General features: G+C 47.9%; 1 protein-coding gene and 1 long non-coding RNA gene across 3 annotated transcripts; one reads left to right on the forward strand and one right to left on the reverse strand.

Annotated features, from left to right (window-relative positions):
• The first annotated feature begins 14,362 nt into the window (after positions 1-14,362).
• On the forward strand, positions 14,363-15,537 carry LOC109740580 (auxin-responsive protein SAUR36). Its single transcript, XM_020299635.4, has one exon. It carries the CDS (start codon positions 14,655-14,657, stop codon positions 15,201-15,203), a length of 549 nt encoding a protein of 182 aa, XP_020155224.1. The 5' UTR covers positions 14,363-14,654; the 3' UTR covers positions 15,204-15,537.
• Positions 15,538-16,710: 1,173 nt separating this feature from the next.
• Positions 16,711-19,797, reverse strand: LOC109740581 (uncharacterized). 2 transcript variants are annotated; one of them, XR_012187851.1, is made up of 7 exons: positions 19,449-19,797; positions 18,871-18,937; positions 18,610-18,677; positions 18,050-18,186; positions 17,795-17,931; positions 17,584-17,709; positions 16,711-17,011 (listed from the first exon to the last, which is right to left on the reverse strand). It is a non-coding gene; the product is annotated as an uncharacterized lncRNA (long non-coding RNA). The 2 variants fall into 2 exon arrangements; XR_005760298.3 differs by lacking the exon at positions 18,610-18,677 and having other exon boundaries at positions 19,449-19,779.
• Positions 19,798-20,645: the final 848 nt, after the last annotated feature.

Below are 20,645 nucleotides of genomic sequence, written 5' to 3' on the forward strand. Positions count from 1 at the left end.
TTTTGCGGACCCTAAGGTAGCAAAGCTCCTGCGTTGGCACGCGGATAGGGAGGAGAAGAAGCGAGAAGATGACGCAAATGATCTGGAGATAAATAAAAAAGACAAGATGCTGAGTCACCCTAAGGATGGGAGCCAGTGGCAAGCGTTGAACTTCGAACACCCAGAATTTGGGAACGATCCAAGGAACATCGTGTTGGGCGCGAGCACCGATGGAGTCAATCCGTTTGGCAGCCAGAGAAGCACACATAGCACCTGGCCTGTGTTTGTGTGGATGTACAACCTTCCCCCTGGTTGTGCATGAAGAGGAAGTACATTCACATGAGTATGCTAATTGAAGGGCTGAAACAACCAGGGAACGACATCAATCTGTATCTGGGGCTGCTGGAAGAGGAGCTAGACACGCTGTGGAAAACGCCAGCCAATACGTGGGACGCTGTAGAGAAAGAATATTTCCCTATGAGAGCCGCACTGCTCACGACGGTGCAGGACTATCTCGGTTTCGGATATCTCGCGGGGCACGTGGTCCACGGATTTTCTGGATGTGTCAGGTGCATGGATGACACAACGTATCGCCAGCTAGATAGAGATCCCGGGTCTTCGAAAACCGTGTTCATGGGACATCGAAGGTGGCTTCGCGACGATGACCCGTGGAGGAAACGCAAGGATCTGTTCGATGGTGAAACCGAACGCCGAAGACGCCCGCGTACGAGGAGCGGCGAGGAAATAGACGAGCTGTTGAAAAATTGGAAAGATTGCCCACTGCCGGGAAAGAAGCAAAAGGCGCCAGAGCCGGGAAAGAAGCGAAAGGCGCCAGAGCCACTGCTGAAGGTATGGAAAACGAGGTCTGTTTTCTGGGACTTGCCGTACTGGAAGATCCACCGTGTGCCTCACAGCCTTGATGTCATGCATATCACGAAGAACGTGTGCGAGAGTCTGCTTGGTACCCTGCTCAACATGCCAGAGAGGACCAAAGATGGGCCGAAAGCAAGGGCAGACTTGAAATCAATGGGCATCAGGGAGGAGCTTCACGCTAATGATGATGATGATGATGAGGCGAAGCAGGACACGGAAAGTCGTCGCAAAGGCAAAAAGACCAAGAAGACCAGAAATGACTTCCCTCCCGCGTGCTTCACTCTAAGTCAGGAGGAGATCGATCAGTTTTTCACCTGCCTCGTAGGAGTAAAACTTCCTTACAGTTACGCGGGGAAGATAAGCAGATACCTAGACTCAGTGAAGCAGAAGTTCAGCGGGATGAAGTCTCACGACTGTCACGTGCTGATGACGCAGATACTTCCAGTTGCAATCCGTGGGATCATGGACGCGCACGTCCATGAAACGCTATTTGTCCTATGCAACTTTTTCGACGTCATCTCTCGGAAGTCGGTTGGCGTGAGGCAACTCAGAAGGCTACAGGAAGAGATCGTGGTGATACTATGCGAGCTTGAGATGTACTTCCCGCCCGCATTCTTCGACGTTATGGTGCATCTGCTGGTCCATATCGTGAAGGATATCATCCAACTCGGGCCGACGTTCCTGCACAGCATGATGCCGTTTGAAAGGATGAATGGTGTCATCAAAGGATACATTCGCAACATGTCACGTCCAGAGGGAAGCATAGCCAGGGGCTTTCTGACCGAAGAGTGCATCTCCTACTGCACGAATTATCTAGGCATCGAGAACCCCGTTGGTCTGCCCGTCAACAGGCACCTCGGCAGGCTCGTTGGATGGGGTCACCGTGAGGGTCGCCGCGAAATGCATGTCGACTTCGATGGTCGACTCGCCGACTTTGAAAGAGCAAACCTAGTCGCGCTACAACACATAGACGTGGTCGATCCTTGGGTGGTAGAGCACAAAATGTTTATTGAGAAGACGTACAATGACCGAGGCCAACAGAGGACAGACGGAGATATAATCAAAGAGCACAACTCATGTTTCACGCGTTGGTTCAAGCAGAAGCTTCTGTCGTACCCTTTACATGAGGATTCTTCCGCGGAAGAACAACTCATATTCGCCTTGTCACAGGGCGCCGAGCACAACCTGATGACGTATGAGGCGTACGATATCAACGGCTACACATTCTACACCGAGGACAAGGACATGAAGAGAGATGGTTATCAGAACTCCGGGGTAACGATGGAATCCTACACCGGTAACGACAAGGATAGATACTACGGAAGGATCGAGGAGATCTGGGAGCTGAGCTATGCTGGAGAGAAGGTCCCGATATTCCGTGTCAGATGGGCCAAGAGCGTCATAAAAGAAGACCGGTATTTCACCACCATGGTTATACCCGAAGCCAAATCCAAGACCGCTGGCGCGAACGTCACCGCGAAAAATGAGCCATGGGTACTGGCTTCCCAAGTGGACCAATGCTTCTTCATTACCGACCCATCAAAGCCCAGTCGTGTTGTCGTGAGGAGAGGCAAAAGGAAGATCATCGGAATGGATGGAGTCGCCAATGAGCAAGACTTCGACAAGTACGGCGACCCGAAGATGGAACATGACGACGACGATGAAGTATTAGCATACACCACAAGAAGAAGCAGGACCACCCTACCTAAAGGACGTCCGTTCAAGAGAAGAACTCCATTTACGAAAAATAAGGGCAAGAAGATTGTGAACAGATAGCTAGCTAAGATCGATTGTATTTAAATTGTAGCCTTCATTTCTCGATTGTATTTCATGGGCACCATCTCCCCCGCTCCACCGGCCGCCGCCGCCGACCCCCCGCACCCTCCCCCACTCCACCGCTGCCGACGACCCACCGCACCCTCCCCCGCTCCACCGGCCGTCGCCGACGACCCCCCGCACCCTCTCCCCCGCACCCTCCCCGGCCGCTCCACCGTCATAAATGAATGCAACTAAATTTGCAAAAAAAGCAAATTTGATTATATTTTCAAATAACAAATTTGATGATATTTTTTAAAAAATCATTACTGTTTTTATTAAAAAAATACTGTTATGATTTAAACAAGTTTGAACATATTTAAACACAAATAAATATCAAACAACATTTTAAATGCATAAAAACAAAAATTGGGGAGCCTGGGAATCGAACCCAGGACCTCCTAGTGTGTGTGCTGCGTGCTGACCAGTCGGGCTAGTGGGCGTGTTCTGATGGAGATAGGGTTAGGTGGAATATAACCTGACCAGTCGGGCTAGTAAGTAAAACAAAATTCTAATGGCGCACCAGGGAGAGGTGCGCCATTAGAATCGACGTACTTATGGCGCACCAGGGGGAGGTGCGCCATTAGAATCGACGTACTTGTTCCCCTCGCACTGTCGCCTCCCTCCCTCCCTCGCCAGATCCCCCACTCGACCCCAACCGTACGCCGCCGCCCCCTTGCTTCGCCCCCTCCGTCCGCTGCGCCTGCACGTCGTCCGCCGCTGTGGTCTTGCGCTGCCTCGACGCCGCCGCCCCGACCCCCGCCGGACACCACCCCCGCCCCAGCACGTACGTCCCCTCCCTCCCTTCCCCCATCCCCCTAGCTTCTTCTCCTCCTCCTCTCACCACCCGTGCCTTCTTCTGCTCGGAAGGTCAAGAAGGCGGCCAAGGACGCCGACGACATCACGGGCCCCTTCCTCCGGATCGCCACCCGCAGCCTCCTCGACGCCGGCGTCCTCTAGGTGATTCCTCCTCTCTCCTCCCCTCCTTCCCCCTAGGTTTCTCTCCCCGCCGGCGTCCTCTAGGTTTTTCACGATGTACACTCAAAACTAATGACTCTGAATCTCTGCTACTGAAAATCATACATTTCAGATATGACACTGTTTGGACATTTGTAAAATCCAGTGCTTGTGTATCTGCTGTTTGGATTAACAATTATGAATAGCACATCCTAGGACATGAACTAGAATTATGAACAGGACATCCTAGGAGTAGATGAACATTTTGTGGTTCTGCTAGGACTTGCTCCAGATTTTTTAACCCTAGGATTTCTTTTCTTTTAGTTCTTTTCTTACTGAAAATTCAGAAACTTGGAGTAACCTGTGGAATGTACTTTTGTGATCTCCTACTCCTGAATCTTACTACTACAAGAACAAGCAGTACAAATAAGGCTAGAATTTACTCTGAATTTTGACAGTAAGAAGAAGAATGAAAATGCAAGGAGTAAATAAGAATAAGAATAAGAATTTTACTTATGATATGATGATGAGGCAAATCACTAGCAGACAACTGCCAAGAATGCAGGACTATTTTACTCTGCCTAAGAATATGCATGTCTTGTTTTTTGGTTATGGATATTGTGTAGTACTACATATCTTTTTTTTGTAATATAATGCTTACCAAAGGTTTCAATATTTTGCTGTTACCATTGTTCTTTGAGCATAATTCTTTTTCATTTCCTACTATCCTTATTCTAATTCTCTTAAATTGCTATGTTGTGTGTAATAGAATTAGATCTTGGATCTGCTAGTGGACTTTGGGAGTTTGTTTACCTGGCACCATTCAGTCAAGTAGCCATTCATGTGAACTTTTATTTTGTCCATATGAAAGCAGAGGACCATATGGTCTGTGGACTTTTCATCCATCATTTACACTGTGAATCCAACACCAGTGGTGCTGCTTTGTTTCTGTGATCACATTGTGGTGCCCGGCACATTTTCCCCATCACTTCGTTACCCCTTTCTCCTGAAATGTTGATTAATTTCCGTTTCGGTTGAGATTGGGGCCCTCCTAGGTCAAGAAAATTAGCAAAGGTCCTGCCCAATTTTCTTGACCTAGTAGGTGCCCGATTCTCAACCGAAACAAAAATTAATCAGCATGTATCTTGACATCAACCAATAGTAGTGATCTAGTGCTTTAGTGGTTGGATTAGTTTGGTATTTTTTCACACACTCAGACACCCTTGCTTGCCATGTGTGTGAGAGAGATAGTGAGAGGAGACAAGAAGAAGGGGGTTAGGAAGATGTTGCCTGCTCATCAAAGCTAACCATCTCCCCCTTTTCACCCCTTTTCCTTTCTCTTTTGTGGGTTGCAAGGAAGCTACTGGTTCCATCCCACAACACCTAGCAACAACACACTAACAGGTTCCATCCCAAAACACCTAGGCAATATCACAAACATCTCTCAATTGTTCCTTGACAATAACCATCTTTTTGGCGACATTCCTCGAGAATTAGGTTATTTGGTCAACTTAGAGATCTTGTTCCTTGACAATAACCAACTTTTTGACCAGACTTTTTTCCTATTTAGAGCGAAACATGGCCCACAACGATGAGGCCGGCGGTTCGGGCGGCAAGCAATTCTGGGAGCTGTCCCAGGAGATGGAGGAAGAACCTCACCGCTATGAGGACGCCGCGGAAGACACTGATCCTGACTACACAACCCCTAGTGGCGTCGGGGATGACACCACTGATGGTGCCGCCGAGGATGCCACCACTGATGATGGCGGCGCACGCACAGATGGCAGCCAACCGAAGAGGCAACGGAAGGACCGGCGCCCGAACGTGCTCGGCACCGTCAAGGAGGAATTTACTGAAGTGAACTCCGACGGGCATCCAACGGCGCCCAAACATGTAGTCAAGGGGTACTCGGTTTAGCTCGGGTGCATTCTCCGGAGCACCGTCTCGATCAACACCGAGAACCTAAGGCATAAGGACCGAGGGAATTTGCGCTGCCTCCTCTTCATGAAGCTGCACGAACGATACAAGTTCCCCAATGAGTTTGCAAACACACGCCTCTCAGGGATTAAAGTGAATAGTGCCGCCCTCACGAGGATGAGCACGGCCCTGTCTACATGGAGAAGCACGGTGAAGGCAATGATTGAAAAAGGTGATAGTTATGAGAAGATCAAGGCGAAATATCCTTTGATGAGCGAAGATGACTACAAGGAGTTCAAGATCAAGTGCGAGAGCAGCGCAACCTCCGAATCAAGTCAGTGAGGGAAAGAAATGCGGCAGTTGAACTTAGGGGTCCACCAACTCGGTCCCGGCGGTTATAGAGTGGCGGAGCCTATATGGGACAAGGAGGACGCGGAGCGTGCCGAGCAAGGCCTACCGCCCCGCTTCGAGAAATTCCCTGACAAGCAGACCAGGAACTTTGTCAGGGCCCGGTACAAGGAGGACCCGGTAACAAAGGAGCTTACCACGGATCCGAAGACCAAGACGCTTGAGAAAGTTCTGGTAAGGAATACACCCCCGCGTAATTAGCTACATATATGGTTGCATTCTAGTTAATGAAGCCAAATTTCTAAATGGTTCACATTCCTTCCGCGGGAGGCTGAAAGCAGTAGCGCGGGGTCATCTCAGAGCTCCCCTTTTGACACCCCTTTAAATAGGGCGTTGAACGTAATGAAAAACAAGGATAAGCTTAGTAAGCCGTCGTCAGCTGGTCGTGTGGCCGGCAGAGGCTTGTCCACAAAATGGTCGTCATACTATACCGCTGGTGGGCGAAAGGAGAAAAAGACCAGCTCGAAAAGCCAGTCGCGCGAGGTTCAAGAACTCAAGGCACAAGTGGCGCGGATTCCGGAGATTGTCCAAGAGCAAGTGCAACAACAACTAGGAACGACGCTCACCGCCATTGTGCCTACCTTGATTCAGGGACTGACGACGTGGATTGCGGGTGGCCAACAGGGGCCTCCCCCGGTTCCCAGCTTCACGGCCAGCAACTCGCACAACGCACAAGCGGCGCCATTGGTGTCTTCGGCGGAGGCGGTATTCGTGTCTCCGGCGCCGGCACGGGCATTGGAGCTTAATGCACCTGGGTGTACGCCGGCCGGCACCTCGCCAGCAAGCGGCCCCTCCGTCAGTTGCACGCGCACGCCCGCCGTTGGCGGTGCCTCGACATTAGCCGAGCTCGACGGCATCACGGTAACTAAGCCTCTCGGCCGATGACTTCATCTCCTTGCCTTTGACTGGGCATCCCTGACGCCCTACATGTTTTCGCAGGGCGCCACCGATGTTCCTTGCACTCTCCTGCACTTCGTGGGCGGCGAGTTGGTCGATGTCGCCAAGGGCAGAATCGTTCAACCGGGCAACCGCGTGTTCCACGGTAATCCGATGCCACCCACCTTCTATAGGGTTGAACTGGTTCGGGTACTGCCAGGCTGCGACGAGTTGTTACCTCCGATTCGACCCGCTGGGGCCGACGAAGATGATGTGATGACCCTCAGCGCCTGTGTAAGCTGCCCCCTGCTTTGGCCGAAGAGCCAGATTCGTTTGGGAGCGGGGGACACCACCCCACAGACAAGACCGCCAGTCGTGCCTGCGCCAAGCCATGGCAAGAACGCCGCAACGCTACTGGACCTGCCAGACATCCCTATGGCACAGGATCCGAACATGCATATGGCACAGGATCCGGACGACGACGACAACGACGACGGTACATTTACCAACGTCGATAAGTACTTTGCCGAACATGGGTACGGTGACGAGTTCTGCGGGCCTCCTTCTCAAGAACCCAACCCTCAAAAAGATGACCGCGATCTAGCTGGTACGGCGGAGAAACCCAATTGCAACAGGCGTCGTCTGGCGTTCAGTTCTCAGGAGACGCCTCCAGCTGCCGCCTTCACCGAGCCTCAGATAGCTGAGGTGCCAAATATTATCAGCCCCAACACGCTCAAGAAGGCGGTCTGTGAGCAGAACTCGATCCCATTACAGCAGATCAAGAAGAAGGGACGGAAATGAAAGACTAACAAGGGCGCCAGCGCGAGCCAACCGGCACCGAGTACGATCCGTGCTCAGGACGGACCACCTTCACCTAAGGATATCTCGAGGAGGGTGCATGTGGTGGGTAGGCCGATGCTACCGACAAATATGCTCAATGCTGCAACCGGTGCTATGCGGAGTCTGCATGACAGTGTTCTTTCTTTGGAGAAGCGGCGTCTCAGAGAGAATGATGTGGCATACCCGGTTTTCGTGGCCAAGGTGCCAGAGGGCAAGGGCTTTGTGGATAGCGCCATCGGGGGTACGATCGTCCTGCGATTTGATGACATATTTGCTATGCTTAACCTTCATCCGCTGCACTACACCTTCGTTCGGCTGTTTTCGCTGAGTATGGAGATGCGGATCATTAGAGACAAGACCCCGGACATTGTGATAGTCGACCCCTTCTACATGCGTGCCAAGATCTTGGGCAGCGCTGGGGACCGGCAAGTCGCGAGTTCACACCTCGAAGGCGTCATTCTGGCAAACCCAGATAAGGATAACTTCCTCGTGCCTTACTTTCCCGAGTAAGTCATCTCCTAACCGCCCCGTAACATATGATTTCTTAGATTTCGATCGTTCTTTTTTTTCTAACATTCCGTGTTCTGTGCAGTGACACACATTGCACACTCATCCTCTTAAGCCCGAAATATTCCATGGCCACGTATCTCGACCCGGACCGTGACTCCAAGATAGACTATACAAATATCAAGAAAGTTCTTGATGATGCTCTCCCCGGCTACGCCGCATCTGGAGGCACCTTTAAGAGGCCAGTTCGTAGGTACGGCAGGCACGTGTTCACCCACAATACGACGTTCCCCTGCGTCAAGCAGCCGCCTGGCGGTCAGAAGGATGCCTACTACGCCCTCCATCACATGCGGGCGATCGTGCGGGACCATAATCACCTTCTGCTACCAAATAATCTCAAAGATTGGGCCGCAAGCTTGGGGGCAATCCAGGACGCGGACATCCGACAAGAATTCTTTCGCATCCAGTCGGAGTTTGCAGAAATCATCCATCAAGATGTCCTTCGTACCTCGGGACAGTTCTACCTCAAATTTCAACCGTCCAACAGCGAGATAGACACAACACTACAAATGCAGGCTGACAACGCCCGCGACTTCATGACCATCACGACAGACGGCGGCTTCATCCACGCTCCGGTCCCATGAGTCGAGTCGAAAGTTGTGATGCTATGTGTAGTTCTGAAACATTCATTAGCTCATGTTGTAATTAAACTGTAGTGAACTTGTATGTCTCTTTGGTTTGGACAGTCGTTCAACTTAGATGTAATCGATGCTATTTGTTAGTAGGACCATGAATCGTGCTATTAATGTCTTGCTTTTCTCTTCCGATCCTTTTGTTGCATACTTATATATTGCTTATGTATTGTCTGTTGTTTGGCTAGTGCATAGAGATGCCGTCGTATGTCGTGTACAAGGGTAAGGTTCCCGGAGTCTACGACGACTGGGAGGAGTGTCGGAGACAGGTTCACCGTTTCAGCGGTAACAATTACAAAGGGTACACCACTAGGGCGGAGGCGGAATCTAGATACGCGCGCTATCTAGCGGGAGAGAGGAGGGAGCGTTGGAGGAACCGGATGAAGACCAGTTTCATCGCGATGATGCTCATCGTGATGACCGCATCTCTCTTCTATGTGATGGTAGTTTAGATGATCGATATCGACTTGTAATGTGAAGACAAACTCGCTACTCGCGGTCTCGAGACTTGTAATGTTCTATCTTCGTTCGGTCTTTTGAATTCGGAGACTAATATGATGAATTGTATTCGGAGACTAATCTTCTATTGTATTCGATGAATCTGCTGTTGCTGTGTCCTGCTGCTTATTTTCTGTCCAATAATATATTTTGTAATCTGTGCAAAAATCAGAAAAAAAAATCCCTAATATACATACTAATGGCGCATCACGCCAACGTGCGCCATTAGTATGCCAAAGGATACTAATGGCGCATCCCAGAGCAGTGCGCCATTAGTATGCCAGAGGGTACTAATGGTGCATCACCCAGCAGTGCGCCATTAGTATGCCGAAGGATACTAATGGCGCATCACACTGCAGTGCGCCATTAGTATGGCAAAGCACATGGGTATATATGGCCCCCTGGGAGGCATACTAATGGTGCACCGTGGCCTATACTAATGGCGCACTGCCCGGTGCGCCATTAGAGTACCAGATACTAATGGCGCACCAGCAGTGCGCCATTAGTAAAAATTACTAGTGGCGTGATGCTAGTGGCGCACCAGTAGTGTGCCATTAGTAGGCAAAACTGGTGCGCCACTAGTAAGCCTTTTTCTAGTAGTGCTCATCACTTTTCTGTCGACCTTTATTGACTTTGTCTCTATTGTACCTCTTGGCTTGTTATCACTTCTCCTCTGAGCAGGAACTTCTTTCACGAATGGCCAGATACCGATTTTCCCAGAGAAGGTCACGTTTCCTTCACGGTCCCACCTTGGCCTAGCAACGACCGTTAAGAACATCACCTTGCCAATACAGTTGCCATGTATAGGCCTCGTAGGCTCCTCCTGCCCATCCAGCAGATAGTAGGTCTTATTTTTCTTTGTCATATTGAACCATTTCTCATCAATGTGCACAACATTATGCATTGTCTTAAATTTAGGCCTTGAAGTTTTGATCGTTGTCTCATCAAGCATTGACATACAAAATTCCATCCTATCCTTCTTATTCTTTTCTTTTAGAGCTGGCTTCACACACTTTGTGTGTCTCTTTATCAAACTCAGCTCTTACTTTCTATGCAGTGTGGTAGGGCTACATCCGAGTTGCCAAGCTAGAGATCTGATAGTGGACCTCTTATTTAGCGGGATGGTAGGGATTTGCTCTAAATTGATGTCCTTTGGCTTTCTTCCAGAGTTTCCTTTTCTCTGATCGGAAACATCCACCTCTAAACCTTCTAAAATTTGCTCCATCGCCTTCTGCCAAACTCTTTGTATACTCCTCACTTCTACCTTAAAAAGTTGTGCAAGGTCTTTCTTATCATTTCTTTTGAATTTGCCACCTCTGCTCATGCACACTGAATGCAATGCCACATAAACAACATATTTTTGCTCGTTAGTGAGGGTTTTCTTTTTTCTAAGTCCTTGCTCAACAACTGCAACAAGAAACAAAACAATGAAAAAAAATATTAGTCCATGCTCAAATGATCAAATGAAAAACAACAAGAAATGATCAAATGATGAAATGCTCAAATGCTCAAATGATAAATTGATCAAATGATGAAATGCTCAAATGCTCAAATGATAAATTGATCAAATGATAAATGAGCTACTGTTCATTTTCAGAAACTAGAGTTACTGTTCATCTTCAGAAACTTGCTAAATGAGCTACTCTTACTGCTCATTTTCAGAAACTAGAGTATTCAGTTTGATCTAAACTTCATAATTTTCTTGGATTATTTAGTTTGATCACTACTTGATCATATTTTTCCTAGAGTATGATATAAACTTGATCATGCAAAATGATCACTACTTGATCATATTTTTCCTGGAGTATTCAGTTTGATCTAAAGTTGCTAAATGAACTATTCATTTTCAGAAACTGGAGTACTATTACTATTGCTGTTACTATTGTTGTTTCAGTTAACTTGGAGTAGTTCACTACTGTTCCATGATCTAACTTGGAGTATAACACTTGCAGATGAGTATTAACACTTGCAGAGTACCAAATGAATTTGTTAATACCAAACTTCGTTGATAAACATTGTTAATACCAAATGAATTTTTTAATTTCTCAACACTTGCTTCCTACTCCACTATAGGGGTACAAATGAACTATTGATTGTTCATGGCAGGAGTACTGGAGCTCATGAACTGCATCTTGACCTGGATCGATGCCCTCTTCCTCTTCCATGTTCATATCATCTTGGAGTATGTCTTCTTCTTCGGCTGGAGTGCAATTGAGATCAAAATCCATGCCTCTACCCTGACTATGTCTATTTGCTTTTTCAGCTGCTGCCTATTCTGAAGTTGGTGCAATGGAGCCGGCCTGGAGCTGCACCTGCTGGATCTGGAGCCTGTTCAGGTACTGTCACAATATAAGTTCATGCAACATCAAGCACTGTAGTACTCCAACATCATGCAATTATACTCCTGTCATGAAAATGATGTTGCATGATGTTGTAAAAGTGATTCTGCCCCTGCAGTACTTCATCATGCAATTGTACTCCAACATCATGTTATTCTGTTAATGACACTCCAACATCATGCAACTCTTTCAGTAGTACTGCACTTTTACTCCATTCCAGTACTGATTTTTGGAATGCTCCAACATCATGCAACTACTCCAACATCATGCAACATCATGCTCCAGTACCGATTTTTGTCATGCTAAATTTTGTTGCTACAACCCTCAACACCATGCAACTGAATTGCCCTTTTTGGACATGTTGAACGACCAGGACCTGAAGCCGGCAGCGATCTGCAGTACCTGGAGGTGGAGCTGGCGAGGCCCTGGGAGGGTGGCGGCAATCTGCAGCAGGACGCTGGCCTTGGGATGACGAGGTGGGGATCTGCTGGCCCAGGACGACGAGGGGGGTCTGCTGGCCCAGGAAGACGGGGAGGATGGGAGGGGATCTGCTGGGTGAGATGGGAGGCGATGGAGGTGGAGGATCCAAAGGTGGGGGCGATGGAGCTGGAGGATCCAGAGGTGGGGGGGGCGATGGAGGCGGGCGGATCTGAAAGACGACCTGGGTGAAGATCGAGGAGAGAATTCAAAACTGAAGGGTAACCTGGTCATTTCGCTGCTTTTTCACCTGGTCAGAAAAAATCCCGAGCGTCATGTATTTCGGAATGGATGGAGTAGAATGGCCTGACCTGCAGCGTAACTGTCCATGTACACTTGTTACTTGGACACCGATTCCACATAAACATCCAGCTAGAGAATCCCTGTCAGGTTGAAAACGAAGTGTTACTCACGGAAACCACATTCTTCTACTCTACTCTAATAGTAACATTCACGTACTACCATTTGACCGGCGAAGTGGGGAGATACTGCTGGCACAAACCCGTCGTATCATGCCCGAAAATAAAATAAGAGATGTTAGCAATTCGTAATCGGTCGCCGTACGGCGAGGACGGGCCGGTTGACACGGCAACCTGATTTTGTTGGGACTTCCATGTCACTACTACTCCTTGCGATGCTCTGGCCCCTTGCCAACGACAAAGCGGTCAGGCCAGCGGCCCTCAGCTTTCGGACGTGCGTGCGGGTGCGTTTGTCTCGGCATGATACACGTTGGCGGTTCCAGGCTTCCAGCCCCGTCGAGCTTTCCGTTTGGGGGATGTGGGGTAGTCGGATCGCTCGTGCTCATCTCCTTCTGCCGACCTTCCCAGGCGTCCGTCTCTGCTGCACAGTCCCAACAGATGTCGACGTGCTGTGGACACGTAAATACTACGCCGTTCCCTACGCCCCTCCCTCTGTACGAGTGCCCTGTTCCAAGGTATAGTACAGTTCAGCTGCATCTCGCATACGTTTCAGATACGGTACTAGTAGTACTATTTTTTGGCTGGCTGGAGCAAGGAATGCCAGCCCAGGAACAGCCTACACCAGCTGCGTCTGTTACTCCTAGTAGCACTAGTACTATCTTAATCTTAGGAAGACGTTAAACGCATGTAGTATCAGTATGACAGATTGACACTCCGCATTAACAAATCCGTCGAGAGCTTGCCTCAAACGGTCTTCCAGGAAACGACGTTTTCACAGGTGCCAGCCTCTGCCTGTAGTGTAGTATAGTGAGCACGAGAGTCTGCACCACGAGCTTGGAATCCGGAAGAAGCTCGGTGGGATAGTGTAGCGGGGACCGGATCCGCGTCATGCGCTTTCTTCATCTCGATGTGACCAAACCCATTTTCACCACTACTATACTCCCTTTGGAGCAGAATCCTTTTACGAGTGCACCTAAAAGCTTCCACTTTGCTGCTTGCTTTGGATGTTAATTCTTGCATCATGCAGGATAAGCCTCCTACCCGATCGAGAGTGCTTTGATGACATAGATCCTGCTTTGCCGTTACCCCTTTTGTCTGGAGCAGATTGGATCGTTCGGTCCGTTGCGTGCATCAATGGTGGTCTTAGAATTAGACCGGCCAAAACGCCTAAGTATGCGCATGGTGGTTGCTGCTCGCCTGCTCAGCAAATTTGGACGGTCGATCTGCATGCTGTCACGCTGCTATACACGCACCGCGTTGATAGCAATAGGTTGCTTCCTTCCCGCGAAAAGAGATGCAACCCGGTCGAGTCATTTTCAACTGGCATGTGTGGCATGTGCACGCTATTTCGTCCCACTGCAGCAGCAGATGAATCAACTGTGGAACTCAAATCACAAACAGCTTGGACTGAAATGCTATGGCATATTGGCATGTTACCAGATTATTCTCCCGGGATTTCTTTGGACGCACTTGCAGTGAACGTGTACGCTGTGTGTGTGAGTACCGCGGACATGTTCTTGCCGGTGTACCGTATAGATAACATGCCAAAGAGAAAAGAAAAGAAAAGGTAGGAGTATATACTAGGATATATGATGGCATTACCGTCGGAAACTCAACGACCGAATCCCTCTCTTCCCATGGAAAAAAAGAGCTCAACCACCGGGAACCGACCAAAGCTCGGAAGCTCGCCACATCAAGCTAGCGAATCTTTTCATTCTTAATTTTTCTAGGGCCTTTTCTTGCTTTGATTTGAATACTCACGTACATCACCTGAGTTACTACTGCAAAGCCTTTGTGCGACGCCATGACAAAAACAAGGCTAAAATGACGCACAAATCACTGGCTCGTCCCACACGGGCGCGCGCCCACACGCACAGTGACACCCTTGCCCGGAGTCTTCCCTCCCCGTCTCGGTTTCTCGCGTCCTCGCTATATAAAAACAAGCCATTGTCAAGCTCGCTTCTCCTGCCATTAGACCGCCCAGCTTCAACTCCTTCCTTCCACACACGCGGAACACAGCACAGGAAAGCGGAGACCTTCGACCTGCCAGCTGCTGCATGATGGCAAGGCGGCAGAGAGGATTCCGGCTCGGCCGGAAGCTGCTGGGCCTCTGGCGCCGGGCGCTCTGCAACCGCCGGCGACGCGGCTACGCCCGCCTGCAGCGGTGCCAGCTGGGAGCTGGCGCGAAGCCGTCCCACGCGGCCGTCGGGAGCGCCAAGCAGCAGCAGCAGCTGGTGGTGCTGCCGCGGGAGCGGGACGAGCCCCGGCGGATGCTGGGGTGGGGTCGGTCGCTGGCGCGGCGGATGAGGCTCCTGCCGCGGCGTGGCGAGCGGCTGCTGGAGGACGCCGGCGAGGCGACCACGCCCAAGGGGCAGGTGGCGGTGTACGTGGGCGGCGACGAGCCCGGCGGGGAGTCGATGAGGTACGTGGTGCCGGTGGTGTACTTCAACCACCCGCTCTTCGGGGAGCTGCTGCGCGAGGCCGAGGAGGAGTTCGGCTTCGAGCACCCCGGCGGGATCACCATCCCCTGCGCGGCCACGCGGTTCGAGCGCGCCGCCGCCATGGCCGCCGCCGGCGGCGGCAGGAAGGCGCCCGGCTGGTGGTAGCACGGCGCCTGCAGCCTCCTGTACAGTAGTACATGCATACACATGCGTGCTCGATTGAATAGATAGCTGGATGGATGTGTGTATTTTTTTTACCAGTTTGACTTTTTTTTCTGGGTGTTTGTGGGCGCCCATGCGATGCGATCATGCGAGTTTTTTTAGTTTTAGTGAAGATGGAGGAGCGGCCGAGGAGGCCAGATTTGCTTCCAGCCTCTAGCTCTAGCTCAACATGTTCCCCAGCTTGCATGGTGATGATCGTGTGCGTCCTGTATGATCTGGTGGCCGATAGATCGCAGCCGTTAATTTGCTGCATCGATCAATGGATCATGGTTGTCAATTAACCTCTCCGATTGAAATGGGCGGATGAAATATTCGTGGTCAAGTTCTTGTGTTGAGCGAGTCATTCTGCTCTGCTTCCGTGATTTCGGATCATGTGTTACTGGTAACGGTGGTACCGAAAGCGACGTCCGTGGTGTATACTGAAAATAGTCCGTACAACCGGCGTGTTGGAAGGTACCGCAAGCTACTTCGTGTTGTCGAGTGTTGTGCTGGCATCCAATGGTGCTTGGTAAAAACAGTGCGCTGCTTTGTCTGCCATGGCACCGCTTTCAGGGCGTCCAATTTTTGCTGTGACAACTCTTTCAGATCCATGGGTCCATGGGCCGTTGGATGTTGATCGTACGGATAAAGTGGTAGTCATCACTATCAAAACAAAGGTGAAGTAGTACCCAGTAGAATAGATGGTACGTATCGGGGATCGCTTGGCTCTTGGTTGCTGGTGCACCTTTTAACACAACAATTAGTAATTTTGAAAATGGTCGAAAAACCCTGGAAATTGTTGGAAACAAACTAGATAAATCATTACACTCGCATAAAAAACTTGGGGACAAAACGACTTTCGTGATATGGTCCAGCAAAAAAGTCAAAAAAGTCTAAATCAGCACTATACTAGGCGTACTATTCACTCTATATTCTCTTGGACAATTTGTTTTTATGCTCATATTTTTTGACAACTGTTTTTTGTGGTCAAATTTTGTTTATGAGTAGGCCAATAAGTCAAGTTTGCACGACAAAATGTTTCAAAGATTTTTGACTTTTTCCTGAATTGCTAAATTTTCCCTCAATTTCTGTATAGGGTTCATCTACCACCAGGTTCACAGGGGTATTTTCCGTTGAAATATATACTAAGGCCTTCTTTGGTTGTTGGGTAGGAAAAAACCAGGGAAATCAACCCGGGGGGGGGGAGGGGGGGGGGGGGGTTTCCTGTGCTCATGATATCCCTCCCACCACGTGGGAGATCTCCCCACAGCCCAGGTGTCCAAATGGCAAGAAGGGGGAGGGAAGGAAATACCTCAAATTAACACATATCATAACAGACTTTGCTACACATATAACAATAGATTTCTACAAAAATTCATAGCCTTCATACAAAATTCTATAGATAACAATGGACCATAGATAAGAATTCCACGAATAATTCTAAAAAAACAACACATATAAAATCTCAGAATTTATGTAAACTAGATTTTTAGGAATTATTACGACCAATAGCCATCAATTCACAAGGGTTCAGATACCGGTCGGTCCACATCTCATTCAGATCGAGCGTTGGTCGAAACCGTTTTCATGTGCCATCATCATTCAAATTTGTTCACGGCAACAAAAAAATGAATTATCACTTGCCATGTCCACGGCAAGAGATACTTTCGAATTAGAAGAACTGCAAAGCGGCGATCACTAGCCCTACTCAAGTCGTTTCTCCACTCCGCATCCTCATCGATATAAGGTACTGCATCTTGATGTTGACTGAACTACACAAAAAAATTAAGTTAGCACCAGTTCACAGTTTCAATAGACTATTTTTAGTACAAACGGATTAAGATGAAATATTATCAACCAAAATTTTATATGACTAGGAGCTTTCTATTTCAAACTGTTTGTTTCAAGTTGTAGTTGTGCATGGTGCTTCTTGCCGAGATTGCACAGAGAATATAACCAAGTTTGGAGTGTCTGCATGCCTCTCCCGTCAAAGCAGAAACACATGCCTTTTCTCCTCAATACTCAGGCATCTCACATGTGCTTTGCTTTACGTTTAACATTCTCAACAGAAGGATGAACAGAATCCAGAACAAACTGGACTGAATTTACACAAAGGTGACATGTGCTGCCAAGTTCCGGTACAGAGCTCGGAAGCTTCCTTGGATAGATCCACTAGCTTGAAGACCCAATTAAGTATCCACTGAACGTTCAAGTGTTACTATCTAGTAGAGGCCGATGGGAAAATATTTGTCACGGGAGTTAACTAGAGACAATTGCTAGTATATACATAGCAAAGAAAGCCTAGTAGAAACCATTGGATGTCTAGCTAGCATAGAATGAATACCTTATGTTCTCTCCATTGCAGTAATCTCCTCCTTCAACCAGAAAAGCCTAAGGCTTGGGTTCTTGGTATTGATGAATATCTCACTATTCATTGGGCATTTGAAAAGCCACAGCGCCTTTGCTTTTGCTGAAACAGATAGCTCTTCAATTATCTCTAGCGCAGAAACACAATTTCCAATCGAGTACAAGTCCTCTTGCTTCGATTCCTTTACCTCTTCAACTAATTTGCAGATTGCTTCTTCAGAAAATCTATATAGTCCTTGAGTGCCAAAACCAATGAACCGAAAGGCACCCAGCAACTGAACACGACGTCTTCGGACAAAGCAAAACGGTTCTAATGTCAGAGCACCTGCATTTGACACACGACAAAATATTTATCAGTCAAGACTCACAAATTAGCACCCACTAAATTGAGTTGAAACACAATTTCCAATCGAGTACAAGTCCTCTTGCTTCGATTCCTTTACCTCTTCAACTAATTTGCAGATTGCTTCTTCAGAAAATCTATATAGTCCTCGAGTGCCAAAACCAATGAACCGAAAGGCACCCAGCAACTGAACACGACGTCTTCGGACAAAGCAAAACGGTTCTAATGTCAGAGCACCTGCATTTGACACACGACAAAATATTTATCAGTCATACCTACAAATTAGCACCCACTAGATATCAATGATTGCTGACCAGCCAGGCAAACCAAACACACTACTGGTATTTTAATAATTCATAAGCAAGATACATGTAGTTAGATAGAGCAGCCTTACAAACCATGCATCTAGAACTGTACTACAGTGTTCCCTGTTCTACATACAGGATGACAAGTTCTAGCTCCTCTTTTATATTTTAGTTCTCTGCGCACTAGCGGAGAACTACTATTGACCAATGCAAATGAAACTTGTGTAAAGCAACATCAATGAATTGCAAGTACATCCTATTAAATGCTGGTAGTACAGACTACAGAGTGCATAAGAACATAAAGGACTACAGAAGACGACAAATGTGCCAAGACTACATATGCTGATATTCTAACCTGCAAGCTCCCTACAAATGTGACAAGGTCCCTTCTATCAACTATCAATATGAGATAGAAACCGCACACTGAAAAACCAATAAAAAGCACTGGGATTAAAAGCATTGACAATCCATATACAATTTCAACTAATAAGAACCAACAACAAAAGATTCATCATGTAAACGGTAGCACAACTCAGCACATAAACATCACCAAACACATCTCTTCTTGACTAGCTGTTCAATTCATAACAACCAATAAATTTAAGCTTTAGCATACCTTTCTTGCTTTCTTCTCAATGATCAATAAAGACAACAAGATCAACATGATATAGTGAGTTGAAAGCCTGCAACAGGGCAGCAGTGCTCGAGTTACTATTTTTATCTAAAAAAATGTGCAGAATAGTTGCTCACAAATGTCACCTACTCACAAGAGCTTGATTCATACAACTATATTGATCTGCTTGTATCTAAATCTAATCAGTAATCAGTGTTGTGTACCTCATAACATATGAAATATGATGTCAACAATAAAAATACAATGGACAGATACACAACTATGAAACTGAACCAACTGACCCACAGGTCTGGTGCATACAAGTGCAAAGTTTTATTAAATATATGAGAAACTATATGCATCAAGCTTCAGACTACATTTCACAATTTGTATGGGCAGCATAAGCATGGTACATAGAAACAAATCGTAGCTAGCACACATGAAAATACAACTCGTATGGAATTGGTGGTTCATGAACCACACAAGAAAATACAAATTCATATGAAACTGGTGGTGCAAATCATGGACGGTGAAGGTACAAACTGAAGAAAAATATATGGGGGGAGGAGGAGGGGGCCAACCCTTGATCAGATGACATAGAATACGTCCATGGAACCGTCTCTGTCGCCGGAGTGTACCGGAGCTTCGAGGCGGAGGAGAGATCCGGGGAGGGAGAACGGTGATGGCCGCGGTCCGTTGCCGTCGCTGGAGGGGCGGATCTTGGATCCTGAGCACCCGGGGGGGGGGGGGGGGGGGGGAGGGGGCATCACTTCTGTCGCCGGCGGAGTAGCTCGGGGGTGGAGGAGCTGGGGAACCGGATCTTGGCCGACGGCGCATTGTTCGGTCGTCTCTCGCTCGAGGCTCGCGGCGTGGCTTTCCTCCCCGACCTCTCGAGTCGTGGCTTTCCTCCCCGTGGTAAAGACGTGGGTCGGGCAGGTTAACCCTCGAAGGATGCGGTCCAAATGACCAGCTCGATTTCCCTGGCCCAACTCGGCCAGTGGTTCTTCGACCCGGGGAAACAGGGGGATCCCCCCGGGAAACCATGCAACCAAACGAGGCCTAAAGGTCACTAGGATTATACTTCCCATGTCGTCATGTCCATATATAGGTTATGAGAGTGTTTTTTCTACTCCAAGGACATTGCACCCGTGATAAAAAAAACAGAGCAAATAAAAGAAATAAAAAATTTAAACTTTGTGGCTTCGATTATGATGAAATGTTTTAGGTGCTTGTTGGTGGCCAAATGACATCCGGGAAGCTCTATACAAATAATATTGTACTCAAGCGTATGTGCACTGTCTGAGCAGAATTATTATTTTCTTTGTATGGAGATCATTTGATGTTATTTGTCGACCAAACTTTGCAAGCACCTAAAGCATTTGTTCATTATCAATGAAATGAGGTTTCATTTTACTTTTTTTTGCTATTTATTTTGATTATACTGTTCACCATGGTGGTGTAATGAACTTGGGTATAGCCACTATTTTTTCCATAGGTTATACAAAAGAGTTCCAAAGTATAATATGGATCTGCCAATGCTGGCTGGCTTCTCCGGCAATCGCTGCTGTTTAGGTCAATACCCGGTTGGTTACTACCAAATCGATGGAATAAAAATTATGTTATGAAGCATTCCCTCCTTTTCAATATTGTGTTTCCATGTAATTATTTTGAAATGCAGGAATTTATGGGGTACATGTTCAAGTACTTTGAGCTGTAGGTACAAGTTGAATTTTCTAGCGAGTCATCGATTTTTTTCCTCTGCATGCATATCATGAGGA

Source organism: Aegilops tauschii, chromosome 6, assembly GCF_002575655.3.
Source record: "Aegilops tauschii subsp. strangulata cultivar AL8/78 chromosome 6, Aet v6.0, whole genome shotgun sequence".
Lineage (NCBI taxonomy): Eukaryota > Viridiplantae > Streptophyta > Magnoliopsida > Poales > Poaceae > Aegilops > Aegilops tauschii.